General features: G+C 42.5%; 1 protein-coding gene across 12 annotated transcripts in view; it reads left to right on the forward strand.

Moving 5' to 3' along the window:
* Positions 1-26,674, forward strand: part of Dab1 (DAB adaptor protein 1) — a 1,075,378-nt gene that overhangs the window by 917,079 nt on the left and 131,625 nt on the right. For all 12 annotated transcript variants that reach the window (XM_060366061.1, XM_060366058.1, XM_060366060.1 and 9 more), the window contains one exon: positions 25,939-26,078. In XM_060366061.1, coding sequence (XP_060222044.1) covers positions 25,939-26,078 — 140 coding nt within the window. The remainder of the gene's footprint in view (positions 1-25,938; positions 26,079-26,674) is intronic.

Genomic DNA, 26,674 nt, shown 5'->3' on the forward strand with positions numbered 1-26,674 from the left:
ACACACACATATCCAATATGAAAAAGTTGATATTTTAAGGCACGATTCTGATGAGGATGGCAGGATGTATGTTTAGCATGCAAAGAGCCCCTTCTATAACACTGGTTACTTTTGCAGCTAAAAAGGTGTTCCAGGGGCCTCATGTCATCATGTGTCTGCACCTTCCAACAAGTTAAGGAAGGAAATGAAGTCATAAATGGGGAAAGTTTCCCTTGAAAAGGTAGGATGATTTGTCCCAGATCATACAGTGGGGATATAGCAAAGCTTGCATTTGAATACAAACGCATCTCTGTTGCTCTTCTTCCTTTGTTGTATCAAAATGCCTCTCATTAGGAGAAACACCCAAGCAGGAACTCCTGACAGTTGACCAGAAGCTGGCTTTCCTTCACTTGCAGCTTAGCTGGGGCTGTCAGTCTGATGAGCTTTCAGGGAAGTACTCAGGTGCCCAGTGCTTAACACTCTCTACTGTGCCCAACAGTAGCTAGAGGAATTCTCATAGCAGGGCACAGGCTGCTGAATCATAACGGATTTATAAAGTCTGTTTTCTTTGAAAACTCTCCAGGTTTGGCCATAGTTCGGGTATTAGGCCTTATTATTTCATTGCAGACATGCTGTTTAAGCAGTTAATATTTTCCTCATGTTCACTAAGGAACTAAATACCTAAGTTTTTTTTTTTTAGCTATAATTTTTTGTGATGCTATAAATATGACTCCTCTTCAAGTGGGTTGAACATAAAAACTCACGAATGATGCTTTGATATAATCAGAATTATGTGGTGTAGAATTGACCTAGTTTGTGAGAAGACTTCCCCCAGAGTTCCTTAGCTAATAGTATGTTAACCCAACAGAGAAATCTTCCTGCTAATAGAACTTACCAGAGGAGATAGGAGCCTATAGTTTGTCAGATAATCTAAAAAGAAAATAATTGAAAGTGTGAGTCATTAAAAAACAGCTCATGGCCATCTTTAAATTTTATCTTGGCTGAGAATTTCTAATAGATGTATATCAAAGTATAGATATTTCGATCCTGGTGCCGAGTCAGTTTGTAATCTTGCTTCCTGTTGGAATGTAGTCTTGCTGATTGGAATGTTGTGCCTGGTTTTTAAGGAAAGCCCCACATGTAAATCATGTCCTATGATTTCCAGTTTGAGCCCTTTATAATAATGTAGGGCTGAAAGAAAGTACTTAGAAATTTGACAGAACTTCTGGATCTGTGCGCATTTGCTCCTGATTCTTCTCCGTAGCATTACCTTCTGACAGCTGAGCAATTTGGATCATTCTAAAATATTAGCTGTCACTTTCCTTGAAACAACTCCCTTTTTCATTCATCTTACTAGTTTGTCTTGTTGCATATTTTAAAAATGATGTGTGACCCTGCCAAGGTCAGCAGACACAGCAGGTTTGGAATCCGGTGTGTAGGACTTACTTAGGGTGGCACCCAACCTCTGTTTCTAAATCAACAGTGATGCTGTGCACACATGGCCTCCTGGCATTGGTGTTCAGAGTGCAGCTGCCACCAGACTGAGACACAGGCCACTCACACACCTCACTGCAGAGTCACTGAGAAGCTTCTACAGAGAGCAAAGTCTGGACATGGACTGGCTCATAGACAGAAGGGTTGAACACTTAGTGCGACTTTTAAAAATGTAACTTAACAAAATTATCATTTCTTTAAATGTCATTTCCTTTTAGCTTCTGAGGGTTCAGACATAATCTGTGTGTGGTAATCATTCTGGTTTTGGCAGGGGTGTTTTGTTTTGTTTCCTTGTATAGCTTAGAATCTAGTAGGCCTTCTACATATGACATCCAGTTGAGTTCAAGAAGGGCTCTTAGAGAAAGGAAAGGTAATTCTGTCCATAGGCCCCCATCTGGGGCTGCTTTGGCCAACAAGCGAGCCTGCAGACACCAGTGGAGAAACTGAGTCTAAAAGGCCAGTGGTGCAATCTGCTTAGGACCCTGTAGCAATGCTGTACATGAGAGGAGTTTTTCCAGCAATCCTGTGGGGTTCCCTGTTGTTGGTTTCTCCTTTCCCAGTGCCGGACGAATCTACTCATCCAGCTTCCCATAGCAGAAACCATCTAGTCCATCAAGGCCCCTGGTCTTTGAGGTCTCACCTTCACAACATTGAGATGGTGAATTCGTTTTAAGGCACTGAGTTTGTGTCATTTTGAATGAGTTGCCCTGGCAAACTAATACACACCTACCCTTTGTTGTTGTTGTTATTATTATTATTTACTATTTCAATCTGTACTGCTTCCTCCAGGCTTCCATCAGGTAGATTCAAATGAGCCACCTCAGGATCCCTCCACAGGGACATAGATCCATATGTTCAGGGCTTCCTGGTTCTGATCTTCCACTGAGCACATGGAAGTTGTCCTGTTTCCCTGTGATATGTAATGTGTGCATATATATTCCTCTGAGTAGTGTCTGAAGTAATCTTCTGCGCACACATCCTGCTGTGGAAGATTTGCCAGAAAAAGCCGCCTCGCGGGGCCAACCTGGAAAGGAACTGAGGATGTAAACATGTCGCCATGCTTGTCATTTTGAAACAACAATTTTTAAAGCCTCTCGGAGAGCTGGGGAAAGAAAGGTTCTTTTGCTTCTGGGTCTCCTGTGTTTCCCCCTGTCAGATGTTTGCAGGTGTGGAGAAGTCAGCAGGAGAAGAGATTTCCCTGCAAACCTGCTAGGTGATTAAGTGACCACCAGTCCCCTCACTTTGTCATTCGTATTAATTGTGCCAGCTTCAATTTTTAAATAGAGTTCCCTTTGGGGTTTGTGATCAAGGCTGTGTCCTACCTAGCTCCCTGGCATGTCTTTGAAACTGGTGCTGTTTGGTACAGCTTTGCTTTCGATTGATGTTATGTGGAAAACCCTCCTTCTGGCTGTACAATAGATTCAGTATTACATCTGTCAGCAGCATTATTGTAAAGAAATTCTAGGTCTGGGAGCCAGCAGCCCTGCATCCACTAGCTCAAAGGAGGACTTTTTTTTTTTTTTCCGCCATCCACAACACAAAATACAATCTTCTCCCCTCTGCCAAGCAGTATTGAACTCTTTGCCTTGATCTGAGGTCCTAGGATCTCAGAGACTTCAACTGTTGCAGACTGTGGCGAGGGAGCCAGGACCCTGCAGAGCAAGCTGCCTGCAGGCTGTGAGTTCCAGCAGAGGGAAGGTTTTGAAGCATCAAAAGCTTCACACCTCAGGGTGATTTCCATGCAGAGACAGAGAGCAAGAGTGACCTACCCCTGACCCTCCAAAACTCACATCTGTACACCCTCCCATCCAGGGAGAGAATGATATCCTTTGTTTTCCCAGACACTGCAGGAATACAAAGAATGGGAGAAACCAGTGAAAGTCCAGAGGGAGAAGGGGACAGTAAGGTCATGTCAGAGGGCAAGAGAGCTTCACTCAGCGACTTGGGTTCTAATCCTGCACCTGCCCTGCTTCTACCTGGGAGACCTTCTCAAAGCCCCTGCACCTGCCTGTACCTCTATTAATAAAAATGGGTTAATAACAAGTACCTGGCCTGACAGACCTCTCCCTGGAATTACGTGCCATCGAGAAGACTGTGCCTTGCACTATTTATCCTTCTGTCAGCCTCCTTTCTTCCTTCCATCTGTCTCCTGCCACGTTTATCAAATCATTACTACATGCCACGTGCTTTGCTAAGTATAATAATGTTCATTAATTACATGGCTCAATGAGGCACTGTCATGCTTGTGGTTAAAAAGCACATTACTTGGGTTCAAATAAATCCCAGCTGTCAGCATGACCTTGGTCTCCAGAAGTTCAGATTCCTTACTCCTAAGTGGACAGAGTAAGACTACATTGAAGGATTTGGGGTAGGGGGAGAAATATAATTATGTTTGTCAAGTATTCAGCCCCATACCTGGCAGGCAGAAAGGGCTCCCTAAAAAACAGTAAAAATAAAAGCACACGCTTCTTGAAAAGTGAGTTTGACTATAACTTCCAAAGAGATGAGTCCACCTGAAGACTGTCAGCTTCATCTGTGATTAGAAACAGTGTTTGATAAATGAGTTAATTTCTGTGGCTCAATGTTCTGTTTCTATTTCAGTTTAAGTAAATATCTGTCTCATGAAATTATTCTTTTTTAAAATCTTTTAAAAATACTCTTTCCAAAAGAATGTTTTTAATTGAAATAAAACTACATCACCCCTCCCCACCTCCCTCCCTCTCAGTTTCCTCCCTCAAACTTCTCCTTTGTCTCCCTCATGAAGTTGAAAGCCTTTTTAAATTATTATTATTACATGCATGTATGTTCAAATATACATACATATACATAGATGAAACCCGCTGAGTCCCTGTTGTCATTCTTCGTTTCTGTCTATATAGTTTCTAGGCTGACCACTCTGCACTAGACAACCAGTAAGGGGGTGCATCATCTTCTGCTAGCGGTCATTCTTAGGAAATTTTCAATGGGCACTAAGGGAATCGACAGATGAAGGTAAAAAAGCAGCAATTTAGAAAGAACCAAATTTGCTGCTTGGAAGAGAACTGACCTATGACAAGAAAAACATTGGAGTTGGGCATGGATGGTGGGGAGAATTAGGTGAGAGGTAGAAAGTGACCTGTTAGGTAGGTGCAGGTAAGAAGAATTGTTCCAGGCAGAGAAAATGGTGTGAGGCAATACACATATACGTGCATATTGGGGAAAGACTGGGGAATTAACAGAACCTTACTGGGCTAAAGCAGAAAGCAAATATAAGGAGTGATAAATAAGTAAGTTGCTTTCCCAATGGGAAGGAATATGTTCACAGGGTTCATCTCTTGCTACCTATTCTTTAGTGGGTGGGCATGTAGCAAATACTGGAGGATATATTTTTAAATGGACCAGAATTTGTTTTATTTGGTGAGGAGGAAAGCAAGAAATCTATGACACCTTCTGAGCAGTAGAAGGTGCTGCTGCTGTCTTTATAATGCACTGTCTCAAGAGAGGTTGCCCAGGTCCTTATCGCTGGACTATAACAAGGAGAAATTAAAAACAGGTAGACCAGTAGTCATGGGATGACTGAGGCCATCTATGAGGATCAAATTCTGGAGATGTGAGCAGAATTTAGAAACAGAGTTTATGACTTAACTCTTTGGATCTGTGAGGAAAATACTGGAAAGAAGAATGGAAAGGCTCACGCAGATTTCTTTCTGTCCATGATGCTCATTCATTTGACCTCTGTCATCTGCAAGGTGCTTGCTGGTCACTCTTGGAGACACCAAAGACTCAGTGGTGCAAAAGAATCACAGTTTACATAATACACCTAAAGTAAGTGTGTTTTCCACTAAGTGATGTTGTGCGTTTGTTGTTAGGTTACTGTGGATACATTAACTCAGCTGGTTAAGACTTCACAGGGGAACTGATCAGGTCTTAGGTGGGAAAATCCACTTTATCTTTATCTTTATTTTTATCTTTATCTTTATCTTCATCTTTATCTTATGCATACCAGCTTTTGTCCCTTATGGGGGAATTCGAACTTACACATTTAGAAGGGAAATGGCAATTGAGTGTGGCTTTCTGGAGAAGGGCTGTGGCCAAACATGTTTATTTTGCTTTATTGGGGCATGAGATTAACAGTGGAAAAAAAAAAAAAGACATGGTAGAATGTCAAAGAATGTGGGCATGAGGGATCTTGAAGGAAAGGTAGACGAGATGCATCAAGAAACAAGCAGTATAATCCCAGAGGCACAGGCGTGAGTGACTTCTTCACACCTGGTGGGCTGGTGAGGTGCACAGCTAGGAAAAGAGAGCAGGGTGAATTGAGTCTGCAGAAGGCATCTTAGGAGAAAGCCATTCCCAGGGAATTTTTTTTTTCCTCTCTATAGGAGCAAGTCTCAGATTGCAGGATCTTCACAGTGGTCTCGTGTTGGCTGTCTCATTTCCTAGTGAACATTCCAGTTCTAAACTGCTGCTATCCAGTTCCTCTGAGGCTCCACAGGGCTTGCTGATCGTTTGCCTCCAGGAGAGAGTAAACCCTGATATTCCCAGGCCCTGTTTTCCTTACCAGGTTTTCCTCGAATATTTTCTTCCTAATTCCATTCTCCTTGTTGTGTTACCATGTCACAATGATGTCCTCACTCAGAGACATCCTAATACTCACAAAGAAATCCGAGCTGGCATTCAAGTCTCTCCAGAAGCTGCCTCTGGCTGCATTGGTGGTGGAGTGCACTAGGAAGAGCTGGGGTTTAGCGATCAGGTGGATATAGAGCCCTTCTTCCTGCTGTCAGAGCTTCTTAACTCATGGCCCTTTGCATTCCTTTTCTGAACGTGAGTGTGAGCCCTGGTGTGCTCAGTACCATCCCTGGCTCATGAAAGATACCCAGCAAGGTAGAGCAGTTATTACTATGCAGAGTTCCCTACAGGCTCATTTGCAACAGCTCTTTCTGGCACTGGTTTTTCTTTTAACCTTGGCTGGGTCTGGGTCCCTCTTTTCCCAACACAGTGGTATAAATTGCATTATTTGAACTTAACCCCAGCCCTCATTCCAAACGTTCTCTGAGGACTCTGGTTCAAAGTCATCTTTGCTTTCGTCAAACCTCTGTTAACACTGCTCAATATAATATATGTCTGCTCTTTGCTCTTGGCCTGGCCTGGGCCGTGACTTCTCTTGTTCTGTACATGTTTTTCTATCTTGATTTCTTGATGCAGTTTTCAGAGGTTTATGTATTGCCATTCTGACTTGATTGTAAATTCCTTGAGGTGATACAAAGGCCTTAAAATTTAGTACATCTATAATTTGCAGCTGTTTCTCCTCTTTCTGTTCTTTTATCGTTTTTTTTTTTTTCTGCAATACATGGTTCAGAAGAGAAAAATACTTTATTTGTGTTCCTGAATTTTAATTCATTAGTAGTCAAATGAAATACATGTGATGTGGAAAATGCTGTCTATGCATTGTGAACTCTAGATGATTGAAAAATAGCAGTACTAACTCATTCGGTCTGAATGGCATAGACATGACATAATAGTTGGTCATCAGTTATAGCATTCTTCAGCACTTTCCTGGGTCCTCCTAGGTAAGGGTACAAGGATGAATGGAGGATGACAATGTCCAGATCCAATAGGTATCCACATTTTAAACTTGCATATGAGACTTCAGTGTCTGAGATATTCAAATCAGAGACATTCACCTGACAAAGTAGATTCAAATTCCTTACAGTTTCAAAACTGGAAACTACCCTGTTCCTAAGTATTGTAGGTAAGGAAATGCTCCACCTCCCATTTGTTAGTATTCCTTGAAGAGGAATACTTGAAGAGGATGCCCTACCTTTTTAGTCCTCCACTGAAAATGCTATCTCCTTCAGGTTGTCAAGTATGCATCCATGCATCCATTCATCCATGCAGCTATCCATCCATCTGAATTGTGGACTCTTCACACACGCTTCTTCTGTGCATTAGTGCGAGCACTATTTGCTATTAGTCTATATGAAGAAAGCATAGAGCTTAGGAAAATCAAACACTGAGATGAGCTGGCTGACCAAATCCTGGAGGAATTCTATCATTTCACAGGGTGTGTGTTCTCCTGACACGTGTCTTGACCTCAGAAATCTCCTTCTCTCCTCTGCAGGAAGTGAGGTCATAGTAACTCTAATGGTTGTTGAGACGTTTCATTGCATCAGATAAAAAGTTATACAGACAAATAACTTTCTCCTGAACCTAGAACTAAGTGCTTAGGAAATGACCACCCCAGCTTCACAGGAAAGATTCCAATCCCTACGTTTTAACCAAATTAAACAGAAAGGAATTTAGTACTTATCTCTCTTTTCCACTGATTGTTTACTATTATTGCCCATGATCAGAATTTGCCTCCTATTCTCCCTGACAATCTGCTGTGTAGTTTGAATAATCATTAAAATCACTCTTGCAAACAAGCCATTGTGAGCCCTTAGGGAGAGATGGGCTTTGTGTAGATCATCAAGGCTGCAAGTGGGCCTTCCCAATTCTCCCAGATGATCCAGGAGACCATTCTGTTCTTCTTCATTTGCAAAAGGTGGACAGGCAGAAGTTGTTTTCCAGCCAATTGGCCCTTCTATTTTAAATTCAATGCAAGCTGAGCACCGGGAAAGAAAAAGTACAAAACTAGACAGTTTACAGTCTGAAATTGTGAGAGTGAAAATAGAGCAAAGATAATTTCAGCGTCTATCCACGGTTCCTTTAGGAGATGGTCACATCATCATGTCAGTTAAGGAAAAGGATGAGAGGAGGACAGAGGTCCCTGGAGTAACTCATCCCTTCCTTTAGCCAAACATTACCTAAGGATCTCCTTGGTCTTGGGCGGTGAAGGAGAAGCAGGTACCTATATGAGAAGGACTGAATCTTTCCTAATGCTCTTTTTGAACCTTGGTAATATTTCTATTTATCAGATTTCTTTCTGCTTTTTAATGAAACTTTAGTTTGCCCATTAGCCTGGGGGATTCTTAACTAGCTAATTCCATGGCCTAATTCCTATCCATTATTAACATTTTCTAAATAGCTGCAAGTAACAGAATCAACTGGAAGGGAGCTAAATAATAGGGCATATCATAAGAACCCAGTGGTATCTCACAGAGCCAAGGAAGGGCAAGGACCCAGGAATTTGAAATCAGCAAGAACCCTAATATTACATTCTTTCTGTGGATACTTCCTCTTTGTCTTTTTTTCCCCCCTTTTAAGTCAGGTTTCTTTTCCCTGGTTTATTTCAGAAAAAGATAGCTACCTTGAATTTTACATTTACATGCTATGCCATGCTATGATCTCCTCATAAAGAGGCTAATATCCCTCTACTTTCTCTCCCTCTTTTCTCTACACCCTCTCTTGTTCTGACCCTCATTCTCTTTGCCTCAATATTGAATTCCTTGGAATACAACCCCCTGATTAATAGCACATGGACCAGGTGTTACTGTCCAGTGCAATCAAGGAAGACCAGAGGGTAGGTCGCAGTATGTAAGTGCAGTCACCATACTTACAGAAGGGTGAGGTCAGATGCCTATTCAATCACCAAATTCCAGGCCTGTGATCACAAAAGGTTCTGTCCTTGATGAATGAGACAGGTTCCAGCTCTCCTGGAGTCTGCGATGGAAATGATAAGAATGGCCAGGGACTACGGTACTCCAATATACTCCTGTTAAAGAGTCAGCCATAGTTTTTCAAACTGAAATCTACATTTAAACCAAAGGGAAAGAAGTTTATGTTTGTGGGGCGTCTCTGCCAGGCAGAAGCAATACTCAGTTTCTTCTTGCACACACAGAATACAGACTGGGTAACTTTTCATAGAAAGAGGCATAATTTGGCTCATGTTACTCAGATCCAAGGACGAGGAGCTACTTTTTTTTTTTCCTGCTAGAGCCCAGAGGAAGCACAGAGTACCACATGGTGACAGAAAGGGAGCATGCATGGTTGTTTTTTTGTTTTTTTTTTTCTGGTTATTTAGACAGGGGCAATCATGGGACTCCACCCCAGTGACCTTATCTAATCCTGAATCGCCTTCCAAAGATCCCACTCTGAACATCTGAACACCAGGGTTGGATTATATTTTCATTTTCTAAATCTCTCACAGTGGGGATTAAATATCAGCACATGGAATCTTGGGAGACACACTGAGGCCGTGTCTAAACCATATCAATAGGCTGTATGTCCTTGCTGTATTTGCAAACCTCCAACTGATTCTGTCTGTTCCACCTGATAAATGAAGAAATGAGCATCCCTTTGGGACAGTGACTACTTCAGATTCCTGAATTATTTGGGACTGTACCGTGTAGCTCTTTGGAAGTCTCATTTTTTCCTGCTCCTGAATCTCATACAATTGACACAACTGGAGATGCATGGCCTTGAGTGGACCATTCAGCTGCCACCTGCCCTGAGCAAAGTTTCCATCAGTTAGGAAGATTCCTGGCCTCCACTAAGCTGCTATTCTCTTTTTTCCTGTCTTCTTCAGTCTCTGTGAGGAAACCCTATCTATTTGTCTTAGGGTTCCTATTGCTGTGGTAAAACACCATGACCAAAAGAAACTTGGGAAAGAAAATGTTATTTCAGCTTACAGTTTCAGGTACCTGTTTATCACAGAGTGAAGTCAGGAGACAAACTCAAACAGGGAAGGAACCCACAGGTAAGGAACTGGGGAAAAGGCCATGGAGGAGGGCTGCTTACTGGCTTGCTCAGCCTGCTTTCTTTTATATGTCAGGACAAGCAGCCCAAGGATAGCACCACCTTCAGTGTGCCCTCCCATATTAATCACTCACTAAGAAAAAGCTTTACATACTTGGTTACGGTGTCAGTTATATGAAGGCATTTTCTCAATTAAAATTCTCTCTTCATAGATATGTCTGTTTATGTCAAATTGACAGACAACAGCAAAAAACACCTAACCAGCACACCAGTTTTGGCCTAGGCCATTTCTCCATACCTCTGCCACCACCCTCATTGGCTCTCTGATCTAGCTTACCTGCTCCTGTTTGGACTTCTCCCTTGGACACAGAGCAGTGAGAACAATCTTCTTATGTTGGGCATTCGCCTTTGCTCAAATGGCTTTCCACTGTGCTTGGAATCATCCCTTACCCTGCTCAATAATTCAATACCTGAAGACATCTCCCCTTCCTTTCTCCTTCCTTTAAATTGCCCCATGCACATCAGAGTTGCATTTTTGTTTCACAAAGAGTTCAAGCTCAGTCCTTTCCATCATGACTGCCTTTCCTTGTCAGGAGGCCTTGCAAATGTCTTCTCTGCAGAACAAATATCTTCTCTGCTAGATCAGTCTATCTACCTACGGTAAGTGTAACCCAAGTCACTCCCTGTTCTATCAAACTGTTCCACCATCTTTCCAACTCCTGCCACTTTCTGGAAAGATCTTTCTCATTGTTTGTTTACTTGTTCCTTCCTTCCCTGCCCCTCTGAGATCTGAATCTCGAGGGGAAGATGGGCCTTCTCACTCTCTGCTGTTCGTTAATGTTTCCTGGGACACAAACCAGTGCTTGGCACGAAGTGGCACTTCAGTGTGAGTTTGGGGAATGAAAACATATTAGAGATCTGGGGAGCCAGGACTGGGCCTGTGCCCTTGCATCCATTATGAATCACTGTTGGGGACACTTAGTCACTGTCTGCTCCTGTACATCCTACTTAAACTCTCCATCACTGAGATTTATCTCTGAGTTTAATCAAATGTAATTTATACCGCAGCCTCCTCAGTAAATAATTGATTTGCCCTCTGTTGTCTTCATCACACGTACTTCTTTGTACTCTAAAGAAATGATTTAACCAGTCGATAGTATACACAGCCCTTTTGTTTAGAAGGCAGAAGGAAGATAAAGCCTTGTTCACGCCAGAATATATCTGGACCAAAATAATCTCACTTACAAAAGGTACTCTGCAACAAGTTGGCACCAGAGGCATCAACCTGAGCCCTGTGTTTTTCTAATAGAGATGGCCCTGAGCATTATGGCAGTGTAGAAGAAAGTAACTGTTGGCAGGCTACTTGTGACCGTGTAAACTCCTGTTCATTTGTGTTTTAATTAACCTCTGCCTGAGCTTCAAAAGAGGCTTTCAAATACCCAGTATGAATGCAGGATGCGGCAGAACTTCAAAAGGGGGTTTCTATTGACCAGCACTGCCTTTGACCTCAGACCCACTGGTCACTTGCTGCTTTGCCTGGCAGCCTGACCAGCCTCTCACACAGTCTGCATCCATCTCTTGGGTGCCCTCTGTATCTCCTGAAGAAAGCTGTCAGGAGAGGTAAGTTTTACATCTGCTTTCACACCCTTGTCTATTTTGAGCCTACACGCTTCTGGAGCTGGAGCTGGGAAGGGGGTTGGGGAGCATGATGAAGCATCAACACTGATAAGTGTGAAAGACTCCATGTGGGCCTTCTCAGGGGGCAAATACATCTCTGTACTGCCTTTAGGAGTAACTCTAGGTATCGTATTTCTTTGTACTGTTTTAATTGGAAACATTGTAACTGTCCAATAATAGGGATTGGTTGAATACATTATGATACATCTATGGGATGCAATGTGGTGCAGCCAAGACTAATCATACTACAAACTATCTGTTACATATGAGAGAAAATACAGCATTCTTTGCCAGATTTGTTTTTTTCTAATGCAACAGGGCTGTAGCTGTGTCTCGGTGGTCGTGTGCTCGCCTGGCATGCTTGAGGAACAAGGTTCCATCCCTGTATTTATAGCATGAATATATTCATACACATATTTATTTGGAAATGGTATTTATATGTGTATATACCTCAGGAAAATCTGGGCGACCGTGTACTCAGGTGGCATTAGGGGTATTATGCCCTTTTTGTTTTCTCTTGTGTTTTCCATGTTTTAAGTCCTACACATTTCATTTTATAACTAGAGACTTACCAAGAAGCATTTGTTTTAGGGAATGGAAATTGCAAAAGTTAAAAGGATGTATCTGTTTCTCGGTGTTTGGTTGGTTAGGTTTTGGCTTTGGGTGCTTGTTTGTTTGTTTTCTTAAAAACAAAGTTGTCTTCCCCTGTGTTCTGCCTTTAGAGCTTTGCTGGTAGCTGGTATCTATGACTGCCCATTTGCCACAGAAGATGAGTTGTGAATTACAGAGTGTACCTCCACTGCATGCCCATTGGTGGCGGCAATGAGGTTACCGTGGGCTGACACTACTGTCCTCACTCTTACAGATGTCACCTGGCTACTCAAGATGGCTCTGCCAGGCGCGTCAGCTCCACATTTGGCAATGAAGTGTCTGTTGGCTCAGAACTTTTCTTGGCTTTGTGAGATATCAGTGTCAGTTCGCAGGATCTGAGTTCTCCCCACTCCTACATACTGCCTCCAAGTCCTCCTCCCAAAGTACTGTGGAAGCTTTCGGCCTGGTCTCTCTACCAGGGAAAACTCCTTCAAACGCATTGGTTTTGTCCTGCCTTTGATTGTGCTCCGGGAAATCAGCCAGAGGAGGCTTGTGGAGTGCCCTAGTGTCCTGATGGTACGTTTGATGGGGCATGTCATCAGAGGGAGGAAGTGACTAAGGTGAAGTTCCAGCCACCTCACCAGAGGAGCCCTGAGTTGTCTTGCAACGATGTCACAAACTGAGACATGAATTGCAGACCTTTTTGCCTGCCTCACCTCATAACCCAGTCATTGACTGGATGCAGCTGGAATGGGGAGGAGTCAAAATGGCAGCGGGAACACAGATTTGGGTGGAGGTGACTCTGTCTGACCTAGGGGAATTCCCTGAGAGTAAGCCAACAGCGCCTTCCAGAAAGAGGATTTCCCCAGGTGAAGATGCTCGGTCCTGGAGTGTCCCTACACTTCCTACACTGGAGGAAGTGAAAATACTTGGGAACAAAGACTGGCTGGCTGCTGTGCTAGTTCTCTGTGCTTGGCGCTGTCTGTGTTTCTTACAGAGATGCTGCAGGGATGGACTTTGACCCTCATTGGCAGAGAGGTGATTCTCCGGGCTGAAGAGCTGAGGAATGGCCAGTCAGTTGAGAGTTGTTTCCTCCTAGATTGTATTTTTTTTTCATTCCCTCACCCTGCCCATCTCTTTCCACTGTAGAAGTGATTTTCTTGATGAGTATGCATGCCTCTGTGAGAGAGTGTGTGTGTGTGTGTGTGTGTGTGTGTGTGTGTGTGTATGTACTTGTATGTGGAGGTGAACTCCACCATGTTGTATGAGTCACTTGTCCATTTAGATTACACTGGCTGGCGAGTGAATACCAGTGATCTACCTGTCTCTGCCACCACACTCAGCTCTTTCACATGAGTGCTGGTAATCAAACTCCAATCTTCAGATCTGCATAGCAAGCACCTTACTGCCTGAGCCATCTCTCCATCCCTGTGTTTAGGATATACGTGCATCACTTTGCCTTGTCTTCTCAAGCAGCCTCACAACCATATAAGGACTGTTTCAGTTACAAAAAATGAACACAAAGCAGATACAGTGGCTGCGGATTCTGACCTAGCTTTCTACCTTCTGTGGTCCTGTCTTACACAGTTTCCGATCCCAAATCCCCTTCCTTTAAAATGTCTTCTGATCAGTGTTATTTCTTTCAAATGCACGCTTCTGTTTTTCCTTCTGGCTCTATGGTCTTAGGGCAGTCTTCAGCTTTTACTGTCTCATTTTTGCTCCATTCTTTAAAATAGGGTTAATATGCATAGCACGTTAGGTTGTTGCAAGGGATAAACATCTAATAGTAGAGTGCTTAGATGTTGCGTCAAGCCCCCCTCTTTGCCGTGGGGGCAGCATTAGCATTTAGGCTCGTACCCTATGCTCAGGGTATAATGTCTTAAGTATCAGCCTACACTAGTTTCTATCCTCTTTGTCTCTGGGTCACCAGGAAAAAGACCAGTGATTTAAAAAAACAAAAAACAAAACAACCTCAGTAGCAAGCAGCTTGTGCATCATCAGGCTCCCAGGGAGCAAGTGTGTAAAATCTAATGCTGCAGGTTTGCAGTGGTATTTCCAGCTGTTGGCCCCCATTACAGGATATATTCTGTGCCCAAGCTTTCATACGAGGACGTCAGAAGATCTACAATGAAGAGCTATAGCTGTGCTCACCAAGAGATTTTCTTTTTTTCTTTGTCTCATTCTTTCTCTTCATACCTAGAAAGCCAATAGCAATTTTTTTTTAATTTTTTTTCTTCCTGCTTGACAAAATGCCTGAGCTACAGTGCCAGTATCTGTAATTGACGAAAGTTGAGGTTTCAGACACTGGCTAAAATCTAAACTTGGATTTGCAAGAGTATAAACTGTTATGCATATGTGTGGGGTAGGGGTGGTATTTACAAAAAAAATGTGGGAAGTTAAGGCGATTTCCCTTAATAAATACATTTTTCAAACAAATATTCATTAAGCACCCAGGATGTGCTGGATACTATTTAGTTGTTGACAGCTCACAGTGAGCACATGAGAAGAACATTGCTGCCCTCGAGGACCTTCTGGTCTACCTGTTGGTGAAATGGGGATTGCCAGCCTGACTCCCCAGCAGGTGCATGAGAATCATTTCAGCTTTCTTCAGAAAAACATGGAAATGGTATTTAAAGAGTTGCTTCTGGACCTGGAACCTTAGCCCTTTTCCACACAGAAATCTAGTTGTTGCTCCAGACAGTTGTTTTAAGGTTTAGTTAGTGTGAGAGGGTATGACCAAAGAGCATTGACTATTGCTTTTTAGAGTTGCTCAGTAACACTATATGGCTTATACGATAGGCTTTTAAAGTTTAAGTCTCAGCACAGAAATAGAAAAGAATGAATACAGGGACCAATGATTTGGAGGTAGTGTGTGCCTGCCTATATGTGGTGGTTGTGGTGGGGATATGTGTTGCCACTGCATGCATATGGTGGTCAGAGGACAACTTTCTGCTTACTATTGTGTAGGTTCTGTGAGTCAAACTCAGTTGATCAGGTGAGTCATCTTTGAGGCCCCTAGAGTAGTAAGATTTTGTTAGGGAAACGTAAGGAGGAGTGAATGAAAGAACTATTGCAAACCCAGTGCCACCAAAGCATTCGTTAGCTTTAACTACAGATTTTTGGGCTCTCCAAGTGTAGAAGTAAGGCCTGGGAGCATAGTGACATAGAGAAAGTGTCGTGGGCTCCACAGTTTCAGAAGTGCCAGGCCAGGAAATATTTTTAGAAAATATGCACATGAATCATAGGTTGAATATTATTTTAGCTTTTTAATTAGTTTACCTTTTAGCAGTAATGACCGCAACCATACTCATAAAAACCCATTTTAACAGTCTCCTCTGTGTGTTTCCTCTTGTTCTACTTGCTGCCAAACTAGTTAATTACACAAAATCAGCCTTTTCTCCTACGCATCTAACACACAGAACTATTTGCCCATTGCAAATCAACACCTGGATAGTTGAAAGACAGCACTCTAAGTAGACTAAGTTATGTCTGAGTATAGGCCCTGAAGTCACCCCCCCCCAAAAAAAAAATCTGTTCTAAAATTGCAAAATTTACCAGGCGATAGGGCTCTTGTGAGCCCTGACAGCCTGATTCTGGACAGGCTAAGAGAAAACAACTCTTTGAAATATTTTTATCATCTAGATGGTATAGCCTGAGAATCAGAGAAAGGTACAAAATGAGGGGGTTTTGTTCCATGGTAATAATTCAGAAGGTGATGTCCATGTTGCTTCCAGGCTGGAACATTCTTTTCCTAATTTTACCCTCATTCCTATCAACCAGAAAATTCCAGAGAAGCTGAGACCCCTAATTCTGAGAAAGGACAACTTTGCAGTGGAAACTTTTGCCCAGTGATACTTGATGTGAACTAGATTACTGGAGAAAGAGAAAGACATGAATATTTGGAAGGATCTCCATGTGCCAGGCAGAGTGCTAAGAACATTATAACATGTAAAATCTCAGAGTCTTACTGAGAAATGAAGATAACCACACCCCTTTCAGATAAAGAACCTGATGGTGAAGAGTTAACTAATTATCCCAAATGCACACAGCATGTATTTCTTCCCACAAATGGTCAACAGTGTGCCTTTCACTAGCACTGGTATTATGACTTTTTAAAAAATCTTTTTTTTAATTTATGTTTTTTATTTATTACAATTTATTCACTTTGTATCCCAGTTGTAGCCCTCTTCCTAATACCCTCCAAATCCTGCCCTCCCTCCCTCTTCTTCTCCCATGCCCCTCCCCCAGTTCACTGATAGGAGAGGTTATCCTCCCCTTCCATCTGACCCTAGCCTATCAGGTGTCATCAGAACTGGCTGCTTTGTCTTCCTCTGTGGCCTGGTAAGGCTGCCCTCCCCCTCAGGGGGAGGTAATCAAAGAGACAGCCACTGAGTTCATGTCAGAGAGAAGCCCTGTTCCCCTTACTAGGGACCCCACTTGGGATCTGAGCTGCCATGGGCTACATCTGTGCACAGATTCTAGGTAAACTGTACCCAGCAGGGTATCGAAGCAGATACTGAGACTCATAGCCAAACTTTGGGCAGAGTTCATGGAATCTTAGGAAAGAAGGGGGAGAGAGAAAGACCTGGATAGGACAGGAGTGCCATAAGGAGAACAACAGAACCAAAAAATCTGGGGTCTTCTCTGAGATGATACTCCAACCAAGGACCATTCATGGCAGTATGGCTTTACACAGTGACCTTGCCTCCCTATGTTTCAGTTCCTTTCCTGAGGGTATAGTAGTCCTTGCCGCCAAGGTCAATGCAAAGGCAGTTTATGGAAACAGAACACATGTGTTTATTTTGGGGTATCATCTATCTTTACTCTTCTTCCTAATTCCAGCCATTCTCTCCAACTAAATATTTGCGTCTTCCCAAGATTCATAGGGCAGATCCCTAGCTCTAAGCGGCATGGTATTTAGCAGAGGCACATTAGTAAGTAGTTAGGTGAAGTCAGCATGTGGGTCCTTAGGATAAAATTAGTGCCCACTTAAGAAAAGGGAGACCCAGAATGTCCTGGCACGTACCTTCCTGTCTCTTCTCTTCCACATCTATACCACACCTGTGCACCATACTGGAGCTCATGGAGCTCCGTTAGAGAGAAAGACAGACAAGACCATGAGTCTTTGGAAGAATAAAATATGATAGTGGTCATCTTCAAGCCTGGAAAGGCACCGATTTCTCATGCCTTCATTTGTTACTGCCCAGCACCTGAGTCATGAGAAATGAATTTCTGTTGCTTAAACCATAGAGTCTGTGCTATTTCATTGAGGCTTTCAGAGCTTTAAGATACCGCTTTAAAAGTTTGAGTCCAGAACATAGTAATGAATAGTCAGCTGGAGTGTGCTGGCATTGACGGCCTTTAGATTGGGCAATACTAAACTAGGAAAAAAATTAAGAGGCATTTGCAGCTCCATGGCACACAGAAGGAAAGAGCATTCGGCTTTGTATAGGTTCATGTGGCCACTCATAATCTAAGGCAATCCGCAGGTGCAGAGACAGCAGTCTTAAGTGTGAAATACCTTTTATTTGGCCATTAACAGTCTTTAGCAACCAGCCTGGAGCAGGAGACCACAGCTGACTCCACTAGACTCTGTAGGCCGGCCTCTCATGTTACAGAAATGCTAACCACCTCAATCCCTGGAACCTGACTCCTAGAGGTGTTTGTATTGAAGTGTCTGCAGAATAACTTCCAGTGTCAGACCTCAATGTTCCCAGGGCCTTCTGTTTAGCACAGGTGACCTCCAGTGGTCTCTGTGAGGCCTGTTCAGAAATGGGGAGTTGGCTCAGTGCCTGAGAAGTCAGCTTGATTTAAATTCAGAAAAAGAGTCGCCTCCAGTCTAGGAGGTGAGCAGATTATGATGAGGTACAGTCATTCCTGCCTAATGGCATAAAGCAAAGCCAACATTAAAACAATTATAGGTGTGACATTTACTTTGTTACATTAAGACTTTTATTCGTTGGAGACTAAATTAATCACATGGTTGGGTGAAGGAGGATATGTATGGGAGGGGTTTTTACTGACTCCTTGGAGGCTTTCCCTCACTTTTCCTGACTCCTGGAACAGACTATCTGCTTTAGAATAAAGGCACAAGGTCACTCATTCATTCAAAGCCATTCAGCAAACCTGAGACCCTGTGGGTCCAAGCCCTGTAGGTTGCCACACCTGAAGCAGCTGAATCAATCCTTGTTTCCATGGAGCTCAAACACAGAGAAGAAAGCTAAGAAAACAAAGTTAGTGAAATGCTACCAGTGCCAAAAACAGATGCTGGAAATGGATAAAATAAAGCAGGTATCCGTGTCTATTAAGAAAATGTGAGGCACTGGGAATACAGTGCTCAGCTGATCCAACAGAGCCTCTGCCTTAATTGTTGTTCAAGGACTAATGAAGATGAGAGCTGCTAAACAGATTAGTGCAGATGAGATTAATCCACCTCAAGAGTGCGTAGGAACTCTGAAGACCATTCTCTGGCCTCATCTTAAAAGGATAGCTCTCAGGAGGACTCAGGGCATGGGCTATAACAATGAGGGGTGAAAGGATGGAGAAATGAGAATGACTTCTGGGCCCAAAGAACCTGAGGTGCAGAACTGAGCACGGTGTAATAGCTTTCTGTCAGTGATGAAACATCAAACTAGTCAACTTCTAAAGAAGAAAGGGTTCTGTTGGGTTATGGTTGCAATGTTTCAGTCCATTGCTCTACCCTGTTGCTTTTGGGTTTATGGCGAGGTCATCCACCATTGTATGTCTGTAGAAACCTCTTTACTTCAGGGAGCTGTGAAGTAATAATTTCTTCAAAGGCATGCATAATTGAAATAAGTCCTTTCTTGGAGCCTGTCTCCCAAAGGTTCATCCACCTCTCAACAGCACCATCAATTGGCCAGTAATCCTCTATGAGCCAGGGCCAGACCATCAGTCTTTCTGTCTTAATGGCTTGATCTGTCTGAAGGCCACTGGGCTAATAATTTGAGGGGAAAAGGGAGATGCGGTCCTAACTAGATTGGTAAATTAAGCAAGGATGCAGTTTGGGGGCAACTTGTAGGAGGTGCCAAGGGTCAGGGAGGTTAGCTTTAGGTAGCGAAGAGGTGGGGGTGAGAAGGAGAAGTGCTTTGAATAAAAGCCTCATAACGAGACTTGATCTGCATCTGCAGTGTGTGTTATGGCGACAAGTCAGGTCAAAGAAAAGACATGCAAGGACAAGAGACATGTGCATTTCTGATTGGCAGATAAGGTGTTAGAAGTAAGATGCAGAAAGGTGTGATGCTGTAAAATGAAAGACAGCCCATGGCAAGTAGGAAGGAGGTGATGGCATTTAAGACATGTAGCGTGTGAGGACCGGCCTGGTGTTAGGAGTAATCCATTTGGGGTGATGTGGGGCCTGGGCTAGGGTGATGTGTTCATGTGGGGGGATGCAGTTAAGAAACTGCTGACATGACTGCTCCATGGTATGGTCAAGGGAAAGGTTTTTTTTTTTTATTGTAAATAAGAGAGAAAATATATGCAGAGACATCTGGAGGAGTCTGGAGCAGAAAGAAAAAGAAAAGTAGGCTGGACATGGCCAGTGCTATCTGTGAGAGAATAGAGAAAAAAAAAATCAGGAAAAAGAGAGCAAGAGGGTAGTGAGGGTTAGAGGAGAGAAGGAGGGAGAGAGAAAGAGAGAGAGAAAGAGAGAGAGGAGAGAGGTAAAATATTAAGAATAGCAGGGGTAGGGAGTGTACCTTGCCAAAATAAAGAGAAAAACAAGTGTCTGTAGAGGCACAAAGGTTGGGATGCTAGCGTGGACTTTAAAGTGTATAACAGATACTTGTGAATCGGGACTGAAGGAGACTGAATGACTGCTGTATGGGCTTTGATACACAACAACAGGTAGCCAAATGTCCCTTCTGCCAGAAGTAAGAGACATGACTCCTTTTGGCATATGGGAACCTGTTCCCGAGGAAGGCTGGCTTTTATCAGGCCACCAGAAATCCTCCTATAGCCCATCTTGAGGTCATTTCTAGATATATGGACTTCCAGAGACCTAAAACCATGGAGGCACAGCCACCGTCAGTCCTGTGAGCCTCCAGGTGCTCTCCAATAAGGTCCATGCAGCCCACCCTGCCCCACAGTGCTTTAAAGACAGTAGCCTCTGGGCTCCCCACAACACTGCAAGCCTCAGCAGAGAAGTGTTCTGGAAATACACACATCTCGTTAGCATTGTCAGTTTGCTGTGACTCCCCGAGGACCTCCCAAATTGTTATTTCTCAGGCAGAACTATCTGCAAGGAAACCGTGAGATACAAATGCTCCCCTGGGTATGCAGATAATACACTGGGACACAGGAGGACTATGAGGCGTCTATTTGTGTTTGGGTTTATACTAAAGGTTTAAGGTAGAGTAAGCAATGAAGTAAATGAATGATTGCCAAGAGCGTGTGCATACCGTTTAGGCAAAGAAGAGTCCAGTTTTTTGAGTTACATGTTCAAAACTGTGTTCCTTGTAGAAATGTGTGAAATACCCAGGTGGTCCAGGTTCAGCAGATTTAGGAACATGTGGGTTTATTTTTTGGCACTAGTGTTTCTCTGGATATATCGAGTTTCTTTTTCTGTGCCTAAAGTTTAACCATGTAGGTTTTTGGTGACTGTAAGTGAAGCACACAGCTTATCATGTAGTTCAAGCTCTGGGTAAGTCCCCAGATGTTAATAATTAATATCATTATGGATAATTGCCACTCAGAGATGCTTGGGGACCTTCTTCTCTGCAGAAACACCCATCAGAAGCAGCAAAACCCAAGCCCTGCAAGGGTGAAAGGAATGCTTTGTAATCACTTATGTAAAGGTGTAGTGACACAGAGCTGAATCCACAGCCTCTTACTTTCAGGGAGGTATTGCTTTCCTTTCAGGGACCTTGGTCTCCAGGCAACAGTGCGATCCTATGTAAACCCAGTATCTTCCTCCTTTGAAATCCAAATACTGAAAACATTTTGACAGATTACTTAGAGAATTGGCTTAAGACCCCTCCCAGGGTACCTCCGACTCATGCTTCTGTTAATTACTCTCGTTCAGGAAACCAAAGCAGGTTCATCAGAACAGAAGGCTTTAAGTCTCTCAATTGACCCTTTGGCTGTGATCTCTCAGGACAATACCAATGGGGCAGTGGCCCTGACTCCCACACACTCTGTATCTCCCAGAAATGTGTGCTCAGGCAGCCACAGATGACCCCAAGTCATATTTCCAACTTAATGAGATCTGTTTTTTAAAAGAATATTACTAACATACAAGTATTTTTTTCTTCACGTTTTAAATGTTTAAAAAATTATCGACTCCTGGAAAAGCTCCAAATTAGAAAAGTCTCATTTAAGGACCCCAGTTTGAGAATCACAAGATGTCTTAGTTTCTCTTTACTTTTGTCCTCTGCTTATTTTTGAAGATAACCTGCACCTAATCAGCTCTGTCTACTGCACCCGTGTCCTGGTTGCACGGGATCTCGTGTTGCTTTGTCTTTATGGTGATTCTCCTTAATACTGGAATTTCCGAAATGCTGAAAAAAAAAATCTGTTGATTTTTGTCAATAGATTTGGCAAAAATCTTGTTCTCTAGGACATAACCGCAATGAGTGGTTACAACCACCATGTGTGGTGTCAACATCCTGAGATGCTGCCTGTATCTCTGCACATCTTAGAACACACAACAGGAAGTCATAAACATCTTAGGACACACAGTAAGTGTTCCATAAACAGTATCTGAGTTCATTAACTTGAAATCCAACTCCATTCAGTTGGAACACAAGCAGAACAAAGCCTGAATATCACAGGAATGACCCGGCCCAATTTCTAGTCATTTTTAGTCATTTTGTTTTTCCTCTGACTGCTCAAGAGTGGGACCCTCACTCTTCATGTTTTTCTCAGCATTCTTGTTTTTCAAGCTCATTCCAGAATGGCCCAGGAAACAGAGTAGGACTTTTCAAGTCCCAAATCCCAAACTCATCCACACATTCACTAGCGAAGGACCTAAATGGTTCCGAAGACCTAAGAATCACTGGGGCAGGCTTATCACAATGCTTTCTAAGTACCTCTTGTTCTGTATTACTTTCTTGTGTCTGTGATTGAAAAACCAAATCCCTGACCAAGGCAACTAAAGGAAGAAAGATTTGTTATTGCTTACAGATGCAGAAGTATAGGGTCCATCTAAGCAGGGACAACACAGCAGCATGTAAAAATGGCATGGTGTTAGAAGGCACAGTCTGGCTAGTCTTACCTCAGTCCACCTCAGGAGGCGTAAGGTGAACAAAAAGAGAAACTGGGCTAAAAAGCCTCAAGGCCAGCCCCCAGTGACCCAGTTTCTCCAATGAGGTGCCACTTCCTACAGATCCCCCAGCCTTCACAAACAGTTATCACCATCTGAGGAACACATGCTCAGCTCTGAGAACCTCAGAGAGACATTTAGCATTCAAACCCCAATAGTGAATGACAGAAATAGGTGTGGGGCATCTTTTTTTTTTTTTTTGAAGTTAAAAGTATTCTAACATTACCCAGAAGTGATGACTATGCATTCTGTGACTGTCCTAACACCCCTGGATTCTATGCATTCTTTATATGAGTGGGTTCTGTAGGATGTGAATGCTTTATTACTACAGCTGGTATTGAAAGTAGCAGAATCTGCTGTGTTGATATGATCTTTGTGACGTAGTGCTCATTACATATCCGAACTCAAAGAGCAGGCGAATGACTTAAAGGAGAGATTGGATGATGTGAAACTCCTGGCAAAGTAATGGACAACACTAAATGCTGGGTAATAGATGGGGGACACTGTTGGACTTTGCTTAAACAAGTGACCTCTGCTTTTCCCGTTCTGAACTGTGGCTTTGCTGTTTGCTTTTAGTCAAAATGGGCTGGGATAAGTTTCAGAGATAACCCCCACCCCCGACATGTAGTCTAGTGAGGTCACACACTTTAAAGCTCCGATATCTTTTATTTATTTTTTAACTAATGTCACTGAGACCCTGTTCAAGATGTGCTTATGAAGAATTACCCTTTTAATGGTGGAGCATTTAATGAGAAACTGGATTTTCTACTGCATAAGTGCCCTTCATACAAATTAGATTGGCCCTGGGTCCTGATCTAAATTGGGCTCCCTACTTTCTTCTAAATGGCCTAATATTTTCTTATTAATCTCTGCCCTTTCCACCTGCCCTGGCTCTGCCTCCTCATGTGAATCTCTTCTCAGCAGCAGGCTGTGCCCCGACACATGTTTCTTTAGGCTCTTTGTATCTGACGCCAGGGCAGGTGTTTGGACATGGCTAGTTTTCTGGAAACTGTTTCTTCCATTTTCAAACTCCCCCCACATCCCAATGGAGTGTTTTGTTTTTTTGTTTTTTTTTTTTCCACTGTGAGTGTGTTTATATTTAGGAACAATGGATTTGGGCCAGGTGAGTTCTGGTGCAAGGTAAAATTGGGGATTCAAAGGGAAGTTGGAGAAAAGAAAAGCAATTAATCATAGTTGTTAAAAGAGCAGGCTTAGAACACAGTGTGTGCCAACCCAGATTCAGGCTCCAGCACTGGCCAAAACAGTGCAGGTTCTGCTAAATGAGCGTGGGTGGGTTTGATGGCCTCTCAGATCTTCCCTTCCAGTTTGGGTCTGTATACGGATGCTTGCCTTAGTCAGTGGAATGTGTAACGTGCTTGTTGTAAGTGTTTCCTGCTATCTCACTGTTAGAGTGGCACACTGACACAGTCAGAGTAGTGAAAGGAGTGTTATTGGTGACTAGAACAGTATTATGGGTTGATTGTATGAGATGGAGTGCTAATCTTTCCAAAAAGTCTTAGACCAAGATACAGACCGCTGCCACCAAACTTAGCATAGCAGACATGGGAGAAAGCCTGTGTTGTCATAAGCCAAGTTGCTTAGATACATGTCCAAAGAAGAGATACAGTAACAGATATTCTCAGCTCTAGCCTCTGCCATCTCTCCTCGTAGAACTCTGACATTTAATTTTTATATCCCTTATAGTCTCTGACTGATGTGTCTTTACATCACTTGCTTTAGGAACTTTAAGAATTTTATCAAAGCTATTGATAGACTAGGAGTCAGAGAATTCAATGATAAAATGTCTACTGAGTGTTGGAAAACAGAGTTCAGACTTGTCCCTATAGTCACCCCTTCTATGGTCTGATCATGGAGGCACAGCTATTTACAGAAATATTATGGTGAAGATGAACACATGCTTCGCTTGTCCCGTCCCCTCTATGGCTGTTGGCACTCTGTAAGGTAGTTACTTTACCTTCTTCCCATAGATAGAAAATAAAGTTTAGTCGATACACTGTGGCAACTTTTCTACACACACACACACACACACACACACACACACAATCCTTCGGCTTCTAGGGGCATGGATTGTTTCTTCATCTGCTGCCAGCAAGTAAAGGTATTTGGCGTAGAGAAGATAATCAGTAATGGATGGATGAGTAAAGGTAAGGGATGAAAGTCAGGGTTCATAAGTAGAAAAGTACGGCACTGTGTTTAGCTATTGTCTGTCCTTCAGAGCATTAGCCAACTCATATTACTGATGGAGGGAAATGGTCTGCCTTATCCCTGATATTCTCAGCTCCAGTTTTGTGATGCTGATGGACGTCATGAAAGGAAAAATATTCAGGAAGTGAGAACACAGTGATAAGTATTGGAGGTTTGGGAGACCCAGGTTTCTAGAACTGTAGGTCCAGCGTCCAGTTCCCTGACTGGACAAAGTGTGGTGTTTGAATTGCTATGTCTTTCTCTTATCTCTGACTCTATGAACAAGCTACTAGATTTCATGTCTGTCTACCTTTGGAATATGGAAATAGTTTGGCTTTTGAAGAATGGATATAAAGTTTCTAATAAATATCCATACGTCCCTCTCTTTATGTGGGCATCCTTGATTTCCTGACTGATGGACGTAGCAAGATATGATGTTAATAATGAGCAAGAGATCCTGTTGAAAATACAAGCACTCAATTGCAAATATTATGGCAGCCTATTTCTCTGCATATCTAAATTACCAGAAGCAAAATCATAAAGATGTTTTTTTCTAATAATTGTTCAGTGTCATTACTTGATGCAAAGAAATTATTCTGGACTTTTACTATGAGGCAGGTCATAGAGTTAGGTATAAAGAGGGTCTTGGACCCTGGCCAAGCATCATTAAGAATTATAAATACTGGAAACCCAGTGCTGATGCTATTCCAGCAAGACTCATACATATACTCTTGGTTGATGATGACTATTGGTTTAGTACTTATCATGGATCAAAAGAAAATGAGATGCATTACCCATATTTTCTGATATTGTTTATTGCTTCACAGGAGTGATTATCTTGAAGTTTCCCTTTTCTGTCCAAAAGGCTGAAACTTCTAGAAGTGTATCCGGACAGTGTTTAAGTGGGTAGAGTCAGAGTTTGCGTCTTAGAGATATTATTTTATTTCTTTTGATTTGACTTTGCTGGCATGCAGGTGTAACCAGGAAGTAGATCTCTCGGAGTGGTAAGTTTTTTAAAGCCAACAGAGCCTTACCCTGCTTGTTTCTGAATTCATCTTTCTTTTTTTTCTTTCTTTCTTTCTTTTTTTTTTTTTCAGGTCAGGATCGCAGTGAAGCCAGTTTGATAAAGAGGTTTAAAGGTGAAGGGGTCCGGTACAAGGCCAAACTGATTGGGATTGATGAAGTTTCTGCAGCTCGGGGAGACAAGTTATGTCAAGATTCCATGATGAAGCTCAAGGTGCTGTGCAAGTGCTTCTTTATGAATAGTTTGGTTTAATGTGGGTGAGGAAAAAGCTGCTCCCCAGCACTGTGGCCGATTAGCTCATTGCTGGAGCAGTTTGGCTCCTGGATGAATCACCATATTTATTCTCTGGGGAAAAAGTCCAGTGGCTTAGAAATACTGCCTGGGTACTTACTTTGTGAAGGTATTTAGTCAAGCCTTGTTCATGCTCTGGAGCATAGTTTCTTCTAGGTTAACTTCCTTGTAAAACCCCTGCAAAAATAAAAACACAAAATTATCAAAATTTGTAGTCCCTCACATGTTTTGAATATTTTGTTACTTTACTACTTATTAATTTTTTTTTTACACAGCTTATCCTCTAGTGGCAGATGTGATGGTACAATGTTGATTTCATTCATTCTTGTAATTGCTGTGATGCACTCAAATATTTCATTACAAAGAAAGATGGCTTCTCTGAAGCAATGTGCAACTAGACTACAAAAACAAAGCTTTGCATGGGAAAACCAGAGTTAGAAAGGAACTTAAACAGACTCAAACAAGCAGCACACTCCTTTTTCAAACAAACTTGAAAACATACCAAAAAAATAATAATA

Source organism: Meriones unguiculatus, chromosome 12 (genome assembly GCF_030254825.1).
Source record: "Meriones unguiculatus strain TT.TT164.6M chromosome 12, Bangor_MerUng_6.1, whole genome shotgun sequence".
Taxonomy (NCBI): Eukaryota; Metazoa; Chordata; class Mammalia; order Rodentia; family Muridae; genus Meriones; species Meriones unguiculatus.